At 36.3% G+C, this 19012-nt stretch overlaps 3 protein-coding genes across 3 annotated transcripts; all 3 read right to left on the reverse strand.

Moving 5' to 3' along the window:
- Positions 1-215: 215 nt before the first annotated feature.
- On the reverse strand, positions 216-3005 carry LOC113497008 (glutathione S-transferase 1-1-like). The gene is made up of 5 exons (XM_026876437.1): positions 2815-3005; positions 2443-2590; positions 1407-1607; positions 958-1160; positions 216-616 (listed from the first exon to the last, which is right to left on the reverse strand). Exons 1-5 carry the CDS (start codon positions 2988-2990, stop codon positions 508-510), a joined length of 837 nt encoding a protein of 278 aa, XP_026732238.1. The 5' UTR covers positions 2991-3005; the 3' UTR covers positions 216-507.
- Positions 3006-4873: 1868 nt separating this feature from the next.
- LOC113496731 lies at positions 4874-17323 on the reverse strand. Its single transcript, XM_026876049.1, has 13 exons — positions 17091-17323; positions 16191-16391; positions 15660-15862; positions 15398-15507; positions 13330-13421; positions 12501-12701; positions 12117-12319; positions 11506-11572; positions 7227-7327; positions 7020-7164; positions 6114-6314; positions 5583-5785; positions 4874-5072 (listed from the first exon to the last, which is right to left on the reverse strand). The coding sequence occupies exons 1-13, from the start codon at positions 17229-17231 to the stop codon at positions 4973-4975; spliced, it is 1968 nt and encodes a 655-aa protein (XP_026731850.1). The 5' UTR covers positions 17232-17323; the 3' UTR covers positions 4874-4972.
- On the reverse strand, positions 11377-13715 carry LOC113497010 (glutathione S-transferase 1-1-like). Its single transcript, XM_026876441.1, has 4 exons — positions 13330-13715; positions 12501-12701; positions 12117-12319; positions 11377-11572 (listed from the first exon to the last, which is right to left on the reverse strand). The coding sequence occupies exons 1-4, from the start codon at positions 13468-13470 to the stop codon at positions 11461-11463; spliced, it is 657 nt and encodes a 218-aa protein (XP_026732242.1). The 5' UTR covers positions 13471-13715; the 3' UTR covers positions 11377-11460.
- Positions 17324-19012: the final 1689 nt, after the last annotated feature.

The raw sequence follows: 19012 nt of genomic DNA on the forward strand, positions 1-19012 counted from the left end.
AGTTACATTACTATCAACGACAATCTCATTTATACGTGAATTTAAGCCAATCAAGGGCGCCACCTAAACGCACACAAAAAAATCCATTCAAATCGCTCTAACTATTTAGGAGGAAATCAGAGTCACATACGTGCAGTGGAATTAAAATTGTATTCAGAACTCTTTTTCCTAAGGAATTCAGGCCGGTAGGGAAGGATGCAAAAAAAACCACATAATATTGTTTATCTTTGTAGAATATACCATACTTTAATAATATGCGACAGCAGAAAGTCCATAGCTTAACTAAAAAAAATATTGAAATGAAACTACTTTTACGGATTTTATCGCGGTTTAATTTTAGATTTTAGTTCCCGACGTTTCGACACCACGGGCAGAGAAGAATTCAGAGTTAAACCGCGAAAAATTCCATAAAAGTAGTTTGATTTCAATGTCTAACATTCGCAAGCAGACCTAAAAACCACAATAAAAAAAAAGAAAATAACATCCAAGTAATGTTTATGTGGAATATTACTCTTGTTTCGATAATAGTTGAGCGGCCTTTACTCGCACATGCGCTAACGCCTTTTCGGTTATTTCTTCATACTTTGGTGCTGTCGATTTTACTAGCTCGTACCACCTGATAAAAAAAAACAAGTATTATGTCCTACTAATATTATAAACGCGAAAGTTCTTAAGTAAGTAAGGATGTATAGAACTACTACTAAACGGTTTTGGACGAAACTTGGTACACAAATAATTTAAAACCAGGATTACGGGGTGATCGTATGTGTTAATACGATATTACTTTAGTTTTAGTCCCCGTGATATCTGTTTCAATTTGTATATGTCATTATTTGTCTCAGTTTACCTACACCGGCCTCTGCGTAATGGCGTTTGGCTAAAAACGGGGCAAAACTTGAACAGTTCTTTGTAAATCCTATGAATTCTACCGAACTAGGTGTATTTTTAAGATCTTACTTCAAAATATTAGGGTATTCTTTCAAGCTGGTGTTAAAAGCTTCAAAAGTTGACACGTTAGCGACGAGGCTCAAGTCGGCGATGGTGAGTTTATCTCCGACGGCATAAACATTGCCTTCCAGGAGAGCGTCTAGAATCTTTAGAGCGTCTTCAAACTTCTTCTTCAGAGCTTCATCAGCCGGAGCTCCCGCCATTTGAGGATACTGGCGGAGAAAATGTAAAGGGTATATTATTAAAAAAAAAATGATACAACACTGATCTTGAAATACGAATAAAACGCATTGAGGCGAAATACCATTTGCCAATGTTATGCCTAACCTAAAGGCTCATTTGGCACATTTAGAATACAGATCCATGTTAGACTTACTACTTAAGCAGCCTTTACTAATAAGTGTTTTAAATACTGGATACGATGTAACTAAAATATATATGTGTTCGGAGATACTCACGAAAAACTGCGCAAATCTGGTACACAAGGTTCCCAATTCGAAGTCGAGTCTCTGGTCGACTAAAGCTCTGAGTTTGACATCCGTGGGATACAGGGTGCTGTCTTTGCCGTACTTGTTGACCAAGTACCTGGCGATGGCCCGGGATTCCGACAAGGCGAACCCATCATCCACTATGGCAGGGATCGTGTGTTGAGGGTTGATCTAAATAAAAACATTAACGTTTATTAAGTCGAAAGAACCAGATTCCTGCCAGGAATGTATAAAATCACAGAAGCATGAATTTATTTTAGCGAAACCTGTAATTTGGCGGAAAACAGTGACTGTTATTACTGCTAAACAGATACGATTTTTGCAAGTCATGAATGATAATGTAAAAATATTATACTTTAGCTTACAACGCAGTTTTTTTATCAATTTCGCTCCAGGAGGTAGGTATATTACGTTATAAAAGATATATGTGACGATGATTTTCAATTTTATAAAGATAAAGTATTTTATATCTTTAACTAATGGGAAGATACCCGGTCCCCCGCAAGAAACTCGGACGGTGTTACTTCGTTAATTTTCACCACAAAGACGTCTTCCACAAATATGTGTGGATTTCACAATGGGAATCTAACCCTAGCCCCTTCGCGCCCAGTATTCATTGTCGTGGCCGTACCACTCGGCTGACCATGAGATTTCATACATGGCCTTAATTAAAAAAACAACTCTTTCACTGAGACTTTATTCCTTGGGTACCCAAAGTGTATAAAAAGGAACTAAAAAGTCCGCCATATTGTGTTTTTACTATGTGCCATTTGTATTTGATACACTCACATACAAAGAATAGTGAAGATATATGCTGCAAAATTGGGTAGCGGAATCCCACCGGAAAAAGACAGTTAAAGGCATCGTTAGTATAAATAAAAAATAAAAAAACTTGGTCTACTGGCTGTCTTAAAACTGCTAAGAGATGTATTTTCACTGGGCAATGTTTCAGTAACTAATTAATTTTGTGCTTGGAGTCGCAGAATACAGTTCAAAATATTTTTACCTTTAGATATTCGGGTTTGAGGTGATCTCCTTCTTTGAAGTTTAGATCGATGAGGTTCAATTCGAGGTCCAAAGCTGCAGCCACCAGCTGCACTGTTGTGCATACGGAAGATCCGAGAGATCGATACAGATCTATAGCCATTTTGAATCTGGGAATAATGTTTAGATCCAGACAATTTAAAGATTAACAGTTTTTATTGAACTTTATTGGTTTGTAAGTTCCTAGTTTTTATAAGTTGGCTTAAATAAAATTAGGTGCTCTATTTTTTGGAGGAGTAAAAAAGCAATACTTTAGAATGACTGAATGAAAAAAAAATTAACTTCAGACTATACACTAAAATACTACAATAAAATATGAATATAGAAAACTTACGTGTAGTCCGTATTGTATGTAGGAATAGACTGATAGCCAGAGATAACAAAACAACACACCGTCGCCTGTGACCTTGTACCTTGTAACTCTACCAAGTAGTATGCACCATTGATAGTCTTGAATTGTATAATGGTGCTTCGCATTTTTGCCGAATTATTCCTCGTTGCGTCATCCATTTGAACGCTAAAAATATACCGCCCGAATACAACCGTTTTATATTAAACCACTTCTTGATATCCCAAAAAGATAGTTTTGTACAAATAAAGTCCAGAGAGAATCAGATATGTTGGTCTGTCAGTTTGATGATGGACTCGACATGCTATTGAGGGTCTGTTTCGAATTTTAACAATACTATTGTGTGTGTAGGCTTTCCCAGAATACGACCCTAGTCGGTGGAACAACTTGTTATTTACAAGAGACTGAATATTATTAAGACTGATGAAAAGAGAGAGAGAGAGAGTTTCAAAATTGTTTGTTAACGGTGCTTTTCGATAGTCGAATTGAATAGCTGTATCTTCAGTCTAGTCTATAAATTGACAAATTTGTATACTAACTAGCATTTGCCGAAGAACGAAACAAAGCCGCAAGCTGTACCCAATTTGAACGTAACAGTAGCATTTTAGTTACCATTTATTTCAAAAGGCCACAATTTTTTTCAACTACTCTTTACCGGAACTATGTAAAGGCGAAAGTTTGTAAGTATGGATGTATGGATGTTTGTTACTCTTTCACGTAAAAACTACTGAATGGATTTGAATGAAACTTTACCACAATATAGCTTATACATCAGAATAACATATAGGCTACAATTTTTGAGGTTTCTAATGTGAGGTCGTAAAAAAACACATTTTTTGCGCTTACATTGCAAACGCTGACTGAATCCGACAAGATAGATAGAAGGCTGATAGATAGATAGAAGGCAGGTATAAATTATAACTTATATCTTCTAACCACTCGGACGAAGTCGCGGGCAACAGCTAGTTAATCATAAAACAATGTTTTTTTCGGGATAGTCGTTCTTATTCAAGCTTTCGCATTTATTTTCTAAACGTTATTATTTTCTTTCCGTTCTAGTAGCACAAGGCAAAGGCATTCTTCATCACACAACAATGCACACTCCATCCACAATTCCCTACTCTTCGTGTCGGTACTGCTTCCAATTCGACTTCGGCTAAGCCAAAGCTTTTTGAAACATTACATAATTAAAATTACACAATTATGATGAAATCCCTTCAAGGACTTATCGTTTCATTTGCGGACATTTGTAATATTTGATTAGATAAACCTCCTCATATTGAACATGCCTGGTGATTATGGTTTTCGATAACGTGAAATAATCCAAAATATAGATCTTTCTGTCGTAGATTGACTGATATTTATGTCACACACTGTTCAGTTAGAAGGTGTATATTTTTTGATAATTCGGAGCAAATAGTTGGTCTGTAGGTATGTAGTAGATCTTATGAACCTTTTAGAAATCTAATTTTGTTAAACAATTAATATTTTCAGATTCGGTATCCTAAACTCTACCCAACAATAAGAAAAAACAAGCTTTTTCAACCTTTTATATTACTTTATTAAAAATACACACATGACATTACATATAACGAACTATTAGTAATTTAATTAGTTTTAAAGTACCTAGTTAACAAGAAAGTTAGTTATCTAGAAACCTTTTCAATACTCATTTCACGACTCCTGTTTAGTCTTCGTGGTAGCGGCTATTTCTCGGAGTGTTTCCAAAGATTTTCCGGTTAGTTTAACTTAACTCCACGCTGACAGAGCTGCGTTCAACAGCTAGTTAGTTCTAAATCCTACAATTCTTATTTAGTTAATTTTAGAATACTTGTGTGCTCTGTTGTCCCCTACTCGAGTCTTTTTTTTGTGTCCATGAGGATACCACCCTCATTGACTCCTGCCTTCTCGGGGGAAAGGGTGGGTAGTGTCAGATGCCTACTGACTAAACCTAACCGCCGGGTGCCGTCAGCCGCGTTTCGTACCGTCACGCCGCCACTCGAGTCCTAATATAAGGTCAATAAAACATATTTTTTAGGTTTGATTAAGTGTACATCACTATTTTATTTAATAACGTAGGTATAACATAATTATTATGATTATAAAGCACAGATCTTGGTACTGTTGCGGATCTTTACGACTCCTATTTAGTCTTCTCGGCCACGATTCCTCGGAGTGCTTCACAAGCTTTGCCAGTCACTTCTTCATATTTTGGTGCCGTCGATTTTACTAGATCATACCACCTGTCAAAACAAGTTTGATTACATACATACAGTGATATGATTAAAATTAAATTACCGGAACTTAAATGACTTTTGGAGGGGCAAAAAAATACTTTTCAGAGCAGGGTTACATTCGCAGTAGGGTTCCAAATAAATTAAATCGAAGGGAAAATATTTTTCATGAATAATATAAATCGATTAATTTTCTAAATAACTATTGACTCGTCTAATTGAGCCATAGCCAGCATAATGCAAACAATATTGAACATCAAATTCGGTTGTATAGACACTAATTAATAGATAGTGTTACGCGCCTTTAACAAGTCAATAAAGAGCTATCGATTTTAGGTATCACCTAGTTAGATAAAATGAAAACTCATGCTGTGTCCAAAATTTCATTATCTGATTGATAACTCGGTACAAGGGTTCGCCTGCTCCCCGAAGTAAAGTGCGTCCATTTCGAATAATTTTATAAAACAAGTATCGTTTAAATTTCGATATGACAAGATATCGAATAAACAAACCACTTACTTTAAAATATTAGGATATTCTTTTAAGCTGATGTCACAAGCTTCTATCGTGGAGACGGTGGAGGCGAAACAAAGGTCTGCAATAGTGAGGTGGTCTCCGACGGCATAGACGCTGCCTGCCAGGAGTGCCTCGAACACAGCCAGTGCGTCTTCAAACTTCTTCTTCAGTGATTCATCCAAGGGAGCTCCCGAGAATTTAGGCATCTGTAAGTCACATGACGAAACAGAAATATTAGCTATAAGATAAATAAAAAAAAACCGACGGTAAAACTTTGAGCTCCAACTATTTCTAAATGACTCGACCGATTTTTAACAAATGTGTCGAAGAACACAAGGCTATGATTCACCTTTAACACAAAACAAACTAACTTAAAATCTTTGCTATAGCTATGACGCCACGCACTCGTCAAACTAACACCCCATTATTTGAATCGCGGGTTAAAATGAAAATCCAACCAAAAGGGTCTGCCAACGAGTTCCAACACAGGATCAATGGATCATTATTTTGTATCACAAAAGTTTCGATACTCACGATATACTGCAACGTTCTGCTATACAAGGTTCCCAAATCGAAGTCAAGTCTCTGGTCGACTAAAGCTCTGAGTTTGACATCCGTGGGGTACAGGGTGCTGTTTTTGCCATACTTGTTGACCAAGTACCTGGCGATGGCTCGGGACTCCCACAAGGCGAACCCGTCATCCGATATGGTTGGTGCAGTGTGTTGAGGGTTAATCTGAGAAAGTTCATTAAAAAAATATATAGAATCCTTCTTTATTCTTTGCAATACCTTTGAATAATAAAAGATCTAAGTATTTGCGGCATTAGTAGGGAGACAAGGTAAACTGTACCTGTAAATAGCTGCGACTTACATTTTCATTATGAACAGGATATATATAACGGGTGACTGGGTGTTATTGTTGTTACTACATACTACCAATCTGATATATAAAAAGATAGATATAAAAAGTATTGAATCATATCTAATATTGCCAATCATGCTTTCTATACAGTTTCTTTTATCGATTGCACAATATGACGTTTATAATGTAACTTAATATATGGAATGATGATGTCATGGTAAAACAACTTATTTTTTATTAATATTTCAATTAACTTAATTCAATTTTAGATACACGATAAATATAAGGACTACAAACAAAGCTGTTTGATTTTTTGTTATTCTGAGTTTCTCATAGGTCAGCATGATGTCTGCTCATTGAGATTTTGGTAAGTCCATAAGCATCTCAGGTGCGGAAGAAAGACGACAAACGAAGTTCTTAGCATAGATCGTCTTCTTGGCTCTACACTCATAATAATATTACTTTGAATAGACTCCCCAGATCCTCACATCGAGTAGTCCTGAATACTCTATCTTGGTAGTCATTTATGGGTATACGTTAATAAGCGCTGGTGTAACCAAATGTATTTTGATTTTTACCTTAAGGAATTCTGTTTTGTGTTGTTCTCCAGCTACTTTCAGATCGATGATGTTCAAGTCGAGGTCTAGAGCCGCAGCCACCAGGCGCACCGTGGTGCATGGGGGGGATGCGAGGTATTGATATAGATCTATCGTCATTTTGAATCTGTGGATAAGTTTTCGATGAGAAATAATTTTCTAAATCATTAAAATACTACTTCTGTCTACCTGTAACGACTGGCAAAATGTCTGAATAGCAACCGGGACCCACAATTTAACGTGTCTTCCGAAACAGCGTAGCTTACCCTGTGATCGATTCTCTTACGCAGTTATAGATTAGCCACGAGCTTCTCTAATAAAAAAAAAATATGAATCTAAAAATGTGGGGTGGCTGATGATAACACTCAATAGTCATGCGGGGCATGTATGCACTGCGGGTGAGTGTGACATTGAAGCAATACATTCAGAAATCACCCGACGCTTTTTACATTAAAATACTTTATTTTTTAAGTATTATTTAATTTCCATTTTTTAGTTCAAACTATTGTATTGTCTTCGGTCCTCAACAAGTCTACAAAGTTTGAATGAAATCTGACTGAACGAAGTGGGTAAAAACCAAGTCCAAAGAATTCGCTTACAAACAAACAAACAACCATACATGTGAAGCTTACAAAGCTTTATAAAATAATACGTTTTTTATTATTCTATCGCCAATCGTATTTCCGTTAAAAAAGATAGATAACACAGTCTCTAAACACACAATCACTAAACTGGGTCCTAATTCTGCTATTTACAATGTATGATGAATTAATGGGAATTGGATTAAATTTGTAACTATTCCTATTCTCTTAAAAAAAATGCCAAAATAATAATATTAAATATATTAGATTAAACGTGAGTTGTCCGCCCCGTACTGAATTTAAAATTATTATGTTAGAAAAATGCTTAGAATATTAAGAATTGTGCCAATTTAATCCAATTTCCATTCATTCATCGGCCATTGTAAATAGCAGAATAGGGGCCCTAGTTTTGTGTGAAATTGATGTAATAAAATAGTTTGAATAATATTTTTTAAATAAATACGTAATAACAGTCAGTAAATATCTAATTTCCAACTAGCCGTAGTTACTCACCTGTAGTCTGAGTAAAGTATGTGTGAACCAACAGTTAGTCAGCCATAATATACTAACTCGAGTACCCCGTAATCTTGCTTTATTATTCGACCAAATTATATTGTCCTTTGATAAGTTTGTCAATACATGCTACGTAGGTTTCTGAATGCTTGTAGCAATTTAGTCGTATTATATTATACTATCTGTCCGCGTCGACTCGATGCGGCGACGGACGGAGCGGCGCGGCGGCGCGGCGGCAACGGCATGCCTTGATACGTAACAAATACTATTGTATTATTTTTTAAAGAAATTATCGTGAGAATATTGAAATTGTTTAAATCCGAACAGAAATTAGAGAGCATGCAAAATTTTCTGGCTTACGGATGAATGGAGTTACATTACATTGAAATAATAAAATTAATACGTAATTAAATATGGAACGGTTTACTCACGTCTACGACTATCTATCGGGATTGTCCGACTAGTTTCGAACCCAACCGGAGTCCTTAATCATGAGCTGACATGAGTGGAACCAATCCCGATAAAACGTGAATAAACCTTAAATGCACGTATGTAATTATTTTTCCCTAGAAGCTACTGTTGATTCTGCGCTAAGCTACTGGTGACGTTCAAAGTTCTTCTGAAAGTGCATTTTAAAGCAAGCTGAACTGGGCTCCGATTCTGCTTTTTACAATAGCCGGTGGGATTAAAATGACACTATTCGTATTTTTTTTTATATTGGAAGTTCATTGTATTGACCGTAAGATTCCGCTCCGTGATAAATTTCAAATTTAATCCGATTGCCATCCATTTATTGGCCAATGTAAATAAAGGAATTGGTTCTCTGATGAACACATAAGGATTATAAAATATTAAATAATGTAACGGTTTACTCACGCGTATTTATCGGGGTAGCCCGACTAGTTTCGGACCCGACCGGAGTCCTTAATCATGAGCAGACGCGGCGGGATCGCGAGTCGAACTCGAACTTAACTCTAAAATAATGTGACTTTGCATAGTATCGGTTATAATTATAAATAGTAAGAGTCACCCATCAGCAACCTATGGTATGGTTTTGTTGGACTTTGTAATAGAATATTGAGATAAGATTGGAAAATATTTTTTAGTTGTATTTTTGGATTTACCACAAATAACGCTTAATCATTCAGGCTTGATTATCAAATTATCTATTTGGTAATAAAATATTGAATTGAAATCTATAGAATATGAGTATGATATCATACTTCATTGGAGTTATAAGTCAAAATCTTCAGAACCTCAAGCTGCACGTTTACGAGTGTGGCTCAAGGGTCAGCCATTAGCCTACATACCATGCGGCATATAAGTATTGTATATTTTAGCCGACTTCGTTGAAATAGAGTAATCTTTTGCTGTAATAAGTAATCCCACCAAAAACATTAAATGTAAAAAAATGCCAAGTCTCTCGATGCAGTCTTTCCATCGTAAAAAGTTTTGAGATCTCATAGAAGCCAAGTCCTATTCAAAATATTTTGTAGTTATAAATCAACATTTAGTAATTGTATCAATAGTTTTCTTTATATTATAATTATAGTGACTTGGCAATGAGCACAAGAAGAAACAAATAAAACGGCATATTTGTAGGAGTTGAAAGTTACACACACCGCATGCGTAAACATTAATATCACAAAATTAATTTTCTTTTGGTTTATCCGTGTCGTCCCAACCGAATTTCGGCAACGGCAGTCAGTCTTAGTGTACTCTCGATTCATTTACTTTCATAAAGCGATGGCCCGTAAGGTATTCTTAATTATTGTATTGGAGCATGTAGTCGGTAGTGACCATCATGATTCACACATAACAAATAATCTGATCACTGGTCTCGTCAGTAACATTTGCACATAATTCCAGGCATCAAGCAGCTTTTAATTTGTGCTCATTGCCAAGTCACTATAATTATAATATAAAGAAAACTATTGATACAATTACTAAATGTTGATTTATAACTACAAAATATTTTGAATAGGACTTGGCTTCTATGAGATCTCAAAACTTTTTACGATGGAAAGACTGCATCGAGAGACTTGGCATTTTTTTACATTTAATGTTTTTGGTGGGATCTCATTTATTTTTTGTAAGTGTATTTCTTTCTTTTTTTTTAGGTGTCATAATTTCTAGGACTTCAGCTACTGCTTTGCTTAGAACCCATTCTCTATCTCTATCTCTTTTGTTTCTTCTCTGAGACTTCGTTACTTCTAATGTAAACAAGCTTAAACTTATATATATATGCATATATATATCTACTAACTTACAAACTATAGCTAAACTAAACTAAATAACACGTAAAGTTCTCCGAATATCAATTATCACTACAATATTTTTTAGTTTCGAAATGGTTTTTCATAGACAGCTGGCGCTATCAAATGAAAATTATCGATTTATTCTGAAGTACTACTTAGACTGCGCTTTGTAACGAAACCATAGCGCGATTCAGACACGTACAACGCCATCTATCGAGCGCGCATACAATATTTATCGCAATACAATGGAGTTTTAGCTTTATTAATTTAATGAATTATGAATTTTATGTATTAATTTGTATTAATGATAGTCTGTGTATTACATTTATATTATTCTTTTCTATTCTATGTATGTATTCATCTAATTGAATAGGTACTTAAACAACGAACAAAGTTAACAATGCAGTCAAAATCCATACATAATGTTCTTGCCAAACCGCAAATATAAAATTGTTTTCTATGGCATATTATTTTTTAATGTTTTTATAATTTTTCCTTTATATGTGGCTAAGGACCTATCTTGGTGCAAAATTTGAAGTTTCTAAGTCTGCTAGAAGTACCTTAGATTTTTGATGATCTGTCAGTGAGTCAGTGAGTGACAAAATGGTGTAACTTTGATCGACCGTAACTCCTAAACCATTAATTCAATTGGCATGTAATTTCGAACTTAAGCTTGTTCTAATGCCTACTATTATTCCCCGAAAAGCTAAACTCCTAGCTTTGTCCACGTCGAAGATACAGGGGGGGCGAAACAGCCGCGAATCGCTTCGAGAAAAGATGGTACGGCCGTGCCCGTTTTGCTCGAGACTTGGCAGGGGCACTGCCGTGCCCTCAGATATGTAGGCGGGCGGGCCCGTGAGCAACAAATACTAACAAAATAAAAATTAGGTTGAATTTAGTATGGTCTATTTTTACATAACATTAAAACAGTCTGCCATAGTCTCCTACATAACACCTGTCATTTAATTAGGTAATTTAAACACATGATAAGGCTATGATAAAACCATTTATTTGATAATACTTAACATAAGATTACAATCATTTATAATTAATTATTAATAACCAAACCATTCACGACGACTGTTTAGCCTTTAACTTAGAGAACATTTCACTCACTAGAGCTTTAGGTCTTTCTAGTAGTTCTTTATATTGCGGTGCCGATGATTTGACTAGATCGTACCATCTGAAAAAACAACTTTGATTATTTCTTAGCCAAAGTTGAGACAGTAAAATCCACGATCAAATTTGTGTTAGTATGGATTTTATCGGTTAAATCCTTTTAATTTAGACCATGTTCAGATCTGCTGTCCTATACGGATCAGAGTGCTGGGCGACAAAAGGGATGAATGAAAAACAATTGCATGCAGGAGAGATGAGAATGAGGAATTTGTGGTGTTACGAGAGCCGATAGTGTGAGAACTGAGTATGTAAGGGGAAGTTTGAAAGTAGCACCGGTCACAGAGAAACCACATGGCAACCGGCTGTCATGGTATGGGCATGTTATGCGGAGAAATGAGAATCATGTGGTGAGGAAGACGTTGTGCATGGATGTGGATTTTGTAAATGATATGATATGGCTGTAAAGAATGGTTCTTGTGAGATGACGTCAGATAGAAAGGTATGGAAGAAGGAGACATGTTGCGCCGACCAAAATTAAAAAAAATGGGATAAGGGAGGGGGAATGATGATGATGGATATTATTGGTATATTGTTAAGTGATCACTTACTTCAAAAGATTAGGGTATTCTTTCAGGCTGATGTCAGCAGCTTCCAGATAGGACACGGTGGAGACGAGACTCAAGTCCGCGATGGTGAGGTGCTTCCCGACGGCATACACGTTGCCTTCCAGGAGCGCGTTCAGGACCTCAAGAGCTCCATCAAGTTTCTTCCCTAGAGCTTCATCGGCTGGAGCTCCCATGACTTGAGGATACTATGGTAGATGTAAAGAAATAGGAATAAGTATAGATTAAATAAAAAAGAAGTGGAGACCTCATTATTTGAGAGCGTGATAATAATTCAGGATTTGATTATAAATAATTGCAAATGAGTGGGACACGAGATAAAGTAAAAAATATCTAATAGATATTTAATGCTGCAAAAGTAACACTCACAAGAAACTGCGCAAATCTGGTATACAAGGTTCCCAAATCAAAGTCTAGTCTCTGGTCGACCAAAGCTCTGAGTTTGACATCCGTGGGATACAGGGTGCTGTCTTTACCATACTTGTTGACCAAGTGCCTGGCGATGGTCCGGGATTCCCACAAGGCGAACCCATCATCCACTATGGTAGGTATCGTGTGTTGAGGGTTCATCTAAAAAAAGTTGATCATTAAAAAAAATCCTTCGGGATAAATTTAATTAATTTCAGTTAAATTATGTGTATTTTTAGAGACAGCGGAAAGATAGTAGGTATTAAAACATTGGTGTTGCAAATACTTCCAAACCGATACGGATTGAGTATGAGGTCATATCAGAAATTGTCGTACCCATGATGACATCGCAGGTTTTTATCAGTTGCGCATCAGGTGATATAAGATATTTATAATACCGAAATGATGATATCAGGTGATTTGACATATTTGGTCTAGATTTTCTCAAAATACAATTAATCAACTCAAATCAGATCTATCGGAGTCCACCATGGACATGGGCCTGTCCCTAATGGATTTATGAGACCCGCTCAACTCCTGACACGTGATATTTGTCACACCTACCTTTTCCAGGTTTTCGGGCCGTCTTACACTAGGTAAGCCCAATATGGGGTTTCTTTTTATGGACTCCAATCACAGCAATTTTTAATTTTTGACGATGCATCGATATCGAAGGATTATTATAAGACTTATTTACGTATACAAAACATAGATGCCTGAAAATATCATCCATGCTTCATATTTGAAAACATATAAGTACATGGACAAAAATATGGATTATTTTAATTACCTTGAGAAATTCCGGTTTAAGGTGGTCTGAGCCTTGCATATCCAAATCGATGAGGTTTAATTTGAGGTCTAAAGCCGCAGCCACTAGCTGCACTGTTGTGCATGAAGCTGATGCTTCAGTTCGATATAAATCTATTGCCATTTTGAATCTGGGATAAAAAACTTACGATATCAACAATTGAACGACGGCTTACCGGCAAAAATGTTCTCAAAGTGATTAGTTAAGTTCTTAAGTATTTATTGGGTAAAAAAATTGTCGAATCTTTTAATACGAGTGAAGTTCAAAACCTGACGTGTGGTCCGTATTGAATGCGGAAATTGACTGTGAACTAGAGATAACATAACATCACAATATACCGGTAACCTTGAGCCTCGTAACTCTACCAAATGATATAGGTGAGTACATCTTTATTTTTGTGTAGGTATTATAAACTAGGTGCTGCCGGCTACGTCGCGGTCGGTCGCGTTTGGATTCCGTATATCAGAAAGATTCTATTACCTAAATGATAAATTAGTATCGTAGCCCACCGTGCTTTTATACGTTGAATTTGTATTTACTGTAATTGATCCTAGATCTTTACTTAGGACACAAGCCAAGTATTATAGAAAACTAGCTTTTCGCCCGCGTCGAGGTCGGTTATATCGCGTTTCCAAGAGAACTCATCAAAAGTCAGGGATAAAAACTATCCATGTTCTTTCTTAAGGTCAACTCTAAGTCTGTACCAAATTTCATTAAAATCGGTTCAGTGGTTTAGACGTGAAAGTGTAACAGAGAGACAGACAGACAGAGCTACTTTTGCATTTATATTATTAGTAGGGATTATTTATATTAGCTATTAGCTATTAGTATTAGTATATAAGTATTAAATATACATAAAACACATTTTTCTACGTCTAAAGCATAAAACATTAAAACATTTCTTATGATCGTAATTTGTGTAATAATAATTAATTACACAATTAATAACGATCGATTATGAATTATGACGGCCTCCCTGTAACGACTTATCGCTTCGATGTGGACATAAGATTAGATTAACCTACTTATTTATATAGAACTAGCTGTTGCCCCCGACTTCGTCCGCGTGGATTTTGAACGGAAGCCCTCGAAAGGAACATTTTTCCCCGTTTTTGCCACATTTTCCATTGTATCTTCGCTCCTATTAGTTGCAGCGTGATGTTATATAGCCTTCTTCGATGAATGGTCTATTGAACACAAAAAGATTTTTTCAATTTGAACCAGTAGTTCCTGAGATTAGCACGTTCAAACAAACTCTTCAGCTTTATATATTTGTATAGATTTGTACGATGTTACCACAGCAAGTGGCTCATCATTCGGTCTCAATGTACTTATATACTTTTGTGTTTATACATTACTAGCTTTAAAGTATTCACAACTTTTCCCTGTTTTTGTAACATATTGAATCATAGCGTGATGGTTTATATCTTTCCTCAATAAATGGGCTGTCTAACACTAAAATATTTTTTAAATCAGACCAGCAATTATTGAGATTTCCGCGTTCAAGGGGTATCTCGGTTTTCTGGTTTGCAAATTCATTCTAAAAAAAAGGAGGGGGAATTAATAAAGTCCATTTTTATTTTGCAAAATACTAGTCTACAATGATTTCCCACATGATACATATCATAAACTCGGTAAATAAAACACATGTTAAGGCTTTATTTTATTTATTAGTACGGCAAACACCACTAACACTAATAGAGAGCATAATATTAAACTAAATAGTAATGCATACAAAGCGTCTAATTTTAATACACACAAAACGTCACGCGGTTATACACTCATCTTGCAGTCCGCCAAGCATTCAGACAAGATCATTTTCCAATCGTCCTGAAACACGCTACAATTTGGTCTGGAATTCAGGAGAGAATACAGTGAGGAAAGGTGTCAGAAAACCCTTCATTTAAAACTTACATAAACCCAAAAACCAGCTTTATAAATATAACTTTTTTTTCTGGAAAAAAAAAACACACCGAGATTGTTTACCTTTTTTGTACCGAATCAAATGGCTGTAATATCGGCTGTATCGGTACTTATCTTGCGGAACTTCACGACGCCTGTTTAGCCTTTATTTTAGCGAACAAATCTCTCACGAGAGCTTTCGGTTTTTCGGTTAATTCTTCATACTGTGGTGCCGACGATTTTACTAGATCATACCACCTGTCAAAACAAATGGTAAAATTATAGTGAAACTGAAATCAATATTTTGACAGCTTTTTTATTGCGGAGACTCTACAAAAGAGTTTTTTGCTGAAAATGAATTATTCGTTCGGATATTATGTCAAAAATGGTATTATTATGTGATCCCTTACTTCAAAAGATTAGGATATTCTTTCAGGCTGATGCCAGCAGCTTCCAGATAGGACACGGTGGAGACGAGACTCAAGTCCGCGATGGTGAGGTGCTTCCCGACGGCATACACGTTGCCTTCCAGGAGCGCGTTCAGGACCTCAAGAGCTCCATCAAGCTTCTTCCCTAGAGCTTCATCGGCCGGTGCTCCCATAAATTGAGGAAACTATGGATAAGTATAACAATTTAGAAATTAACACCTCCAATCAATCAAAACATATAAAAGGCTTTCTATCGACTTTTCTCAGAGCGAGACTAAGTAAAAAGGAGAAATATGAACCAATAGAACTATGTAAGACTCCGCTTTTTATCTGTCATACAATATCCGCATTCTCACTCTGCGTCAGTGGACAAACGGAAAAATTGTCCCTACATACTTACTTATAGTCTGAAAGTGCCAAGACTTTGGATACACAAGATTAACAAGTTTTATAAATGAGTTTCCCAATTACAAGGCGAAAATAATACAAATATGTTGCAATAGTGATACTTACAAGAAACTGAGCAAATCTGGTATACAAGGTTCCCAAATCAAAGTCGAGTCGTTGGTCGACTAAAGCTCTGAGTTTGATATCCGTGGGATACAGGGTGCTGTCTTTGCCATACTTGTTGACCAAGTACCTGGCAATAGCCCGGGACTCCCACAAGGCGAACCCGTCATCCACTATGGTTGGGATAGTGTGTTGAGGGTTCATCTAAAAAAAGTTGATTATTAAAAAAAATCCTAAATGATGAATTTTATTATTTTCAGTCTTAATTACATATACTTAATTAGATCCATGCATGATGCGGTGTACTTCTGTGATTATTAATTACGAATGTATTTTTAGCGACAACGGAAAGACAGTACGTATTTAGATAGGTATATATATTTGAAAATATAAAACGTTTGTGTTGCAGATACTTCCAAACCGATACGGATTGAGTATGAGGTCATATCAGAAATTGTCGTACCCATGATTACTGCGCAGAATTTTATCAGCTGCGCACCAGGAGATACGTTACTAAGTTAAACAAGACATGTAATGAATATTGAATGATGATATCAGATGATTTAGCAGATTTGGACTGGATTATTTAAACGCAATCAATCAACTCTGTCTATCGCAGTAATCCGATACCAAAGGCATTCATGAGACCCACTCGTCCACCTGTCGCATGCTGTCCGACACAGCTACCTTTTTCAAGTTTCAGTCCAACGGGCAAAGGGGCAACTAATAAGATATGGATAGATATGCCTACAGGCAGTCAATGTTTAAGGATTGCAAACACAAAGACTGTACATTTGTTGTCGGATCGATAGATTTTAGTTCTCAGATGCTTGAAAGTCTTAAATTCTTCATGTTTATATAATTCACACGGATGGAAAAAATAGACTATATTATGTTAATTACCTTGAGGAATTCCGGTTTAAGGTGGTCTGAGCCTTGCATATCCAAATCGATGAGGTTCAATTTGAGGTCTAAAGCCGCAGCCACTAGCTGCACTGTTGTGCATGAAGCGGATGCTTCGGTTCGATATAGATCTATTGCCATTTTGAATCTGGGAGAGAAATTTTTATATCAACAATTGAACGACGGCTGACTGGCAAAAAATCTATGGAACAGTAAAACACACGAGCTACGTGCGGTACGTATTGAATGCGGAAATTGACTGAGAGCTAGAGAAAACATAACATCACAAAATGCTGGTAACCTTGTGCCTCGTAACTCTACCAAATTATGTAGGTGAGTATAACTTTAATTCCGTAGAGTTATGACCGTTATGACGCAAATAATAGGAAGACTCATAAGGACACAGAATGTTTTCATTATTGTGTATTTTAAACCAGCTGCTGCCGGATACTTCGGTCGCGTTTGGAGGCTACAAATATTTCAGCAAAACTATTAAATACTACCAATGTGTTTATAGCTTTTGGCGAAAGAACGATCGTGTTTTTAAACTTTTTATTCGTTGTATTTGTCTTCACTGCTGTTAATCCTAGGTGATGTACAAGCTTGTAGAAAATGTATAAAACAAAAAGGCTTTATTTGATATCACTTCATTGTATTTATATTTGTTGAGACACTGTCTTTAACTCAAACCTTTCCCGATTTGCCAGCTCTTTCAAAAATAAAACCTCCATTTTCCAAAAATCAATACATCGCTTTTAACTGGACACCTTTCATAAAGATTCTGCTAATGAATCCCCCTCGGTCGGTATCAACAAATACTAACTATATTTTACAAAAGATACTCACGAAAAACTGCTCAATTCTGGTTGAGTATGAATTTGAGATCCGTAGGCTACAAGATGCTATCTTAATCCAATGAGTTATCGTAAGAAAATAAATAACGGTCTGACGTAGTAATGATTGATCGTGGAAAAAGCTCTTTTCTTTTCCCCTAAGAAAGCTCCACCTCCAAGGGCGCAACTGGGAGCATTATGTACTATCTTTTTAGCAACTTGTCTTCCATTATTTTACTTGACATTTAATGACCCATATCGTAGCGTTACGATTTTTCTTGAAAATTTGAAGGCGTTCACTTGATGTCTAAAATATTTATTTACACTTGTAATACCTTTTACCTTTTACTTTTTTTTTTAACGATCACAGGTTAAGCTATACTTGATGCGGTTGGTCCGTAGATGGGTGACCATCTTTGTCATAAGGAGTTCCTCCGTGTTTCGGAAGACACGTTAAATTGTGGGTCCCGGCTGTTATTCTTACATCTTTGACAGTCATTACAGGTGGTCAGAAGCTTGAAGTCTGACAACCAGTCTAACCAAGGGGTATCGTGTCGCCCAGGTAACTGGGTTGAGGAGGTCAGATAGGCAGTCGCTCCTTGTAAAACACTGGTACCTAGCTGTTAGACTGGTAGCCGACCCCAACATAGTTGGGAAAAGGCTAGGCCAATGATGAATGACTTGTAATACCTTTTCTGGCGATACCCCATACCTCAGTACTCCATGAGGTTTATTTTTTTTCTTAGTTCATACATTATTTGTTAGGTATAATTAAATGTAAGAGAAACAAAACGCCAAGAAATTTACATTATATTTTATTATCTTTGTCTTTAATAAAGTAATTACAGGTAGGCACTAAAAAAATAATCATGCATATTGAAGACCATAATACAATAACATATTTCTTAGATACAACAAACACCGCATCCTCTCCAGAGAAAATAACGGCCAGAGGCCTTAGTACCGATGGTTTTAACATTCGCTGACCATAAATAGTAATGGCACGGGGCCTAGAACTCTGAGTATTGTGTCCTATAGCGAATCGGCGACGGCGGTTAACAATATTAAATCCCAACGAGACGGCGAACA

Source organism: Trichoplusia ni, chromosome 8 (genome assembly GCF_003590095.1).
Source record: "Trichoplusia ni isolate ovarian cell line Hi5 chromosome 8, tn1, whole genome shotgun sequence".
Lineage (NCBI taxonomy): Eukaryota > Metazoa > Arthropoda > Insecta > Lepidoptera > Noctuidae > Trichoplusia > Trichoplusia ni.

Bases quoted from the DNA above. Each gene is read 5' to 3' on its own strand.
- LOC113497010 (XM_026876441.1), bottom strand. From the start codon at position 13,470: ATGGCAATAGATTTATATCGAACTGAAGCATCAGCTTCATGCACAACA. The intron at 12,702-13,329 runs GTAATTAAAATA...AACTTTTTTTAG, and splicing joins TTAAACCGGAATTTCTCAAG to ATGAACCCTCAACACACGAT. The intron at 11,573-12,116 runs GTAAGTGATCAC...TTGTTTTTTCAG, and splicing joins GAATACCCTAATCTTTTGAA to ATGGTACGATCTAGTCAAAT.
- LOC113496731 (XM_026876049.1), bottom strand. From the start codon at position 17,231: ATGGCAATAGATCTATATCGAACCGAAGCATCCGCTTCATGCACAACA. The intron at 13,422-15,397 runs GAAGTTCCGCAA...CATGCACAACAG, and splicing joins AAAGGCTAAACAGGCGTCGT to TGCAGCTAGTGGCTGCGGCT. The intron at 7,328-11,505 runs GTGAGTGAAATG...GCTAATCTATAA, and splicing joins TAGAAAGACCTAAAGCTCTA to CTGCGTAAGAGAATCGATCA.
- LOC113497008 (XM_026876437.1), bottom strand. From the start codon at position 2,990: ATGGATGACGCAACGAGGAATAATTCGGCAAAAATGCGAAGCACCATT. The intron at 2,591-2,814 runs GTAAGTTTTCTA...CATTATTCCCAG, and splicing joins ACATACAATACGGACTACAC to ATTCAAAATGGCTATAGATC. The intron at 617-957 runs GTAAGATCTTAA...TTTTTTTATCAG, and splicing joins GAATACCCTAATATTTTGAA to GTGGTACGAGCTAGTAAAAT.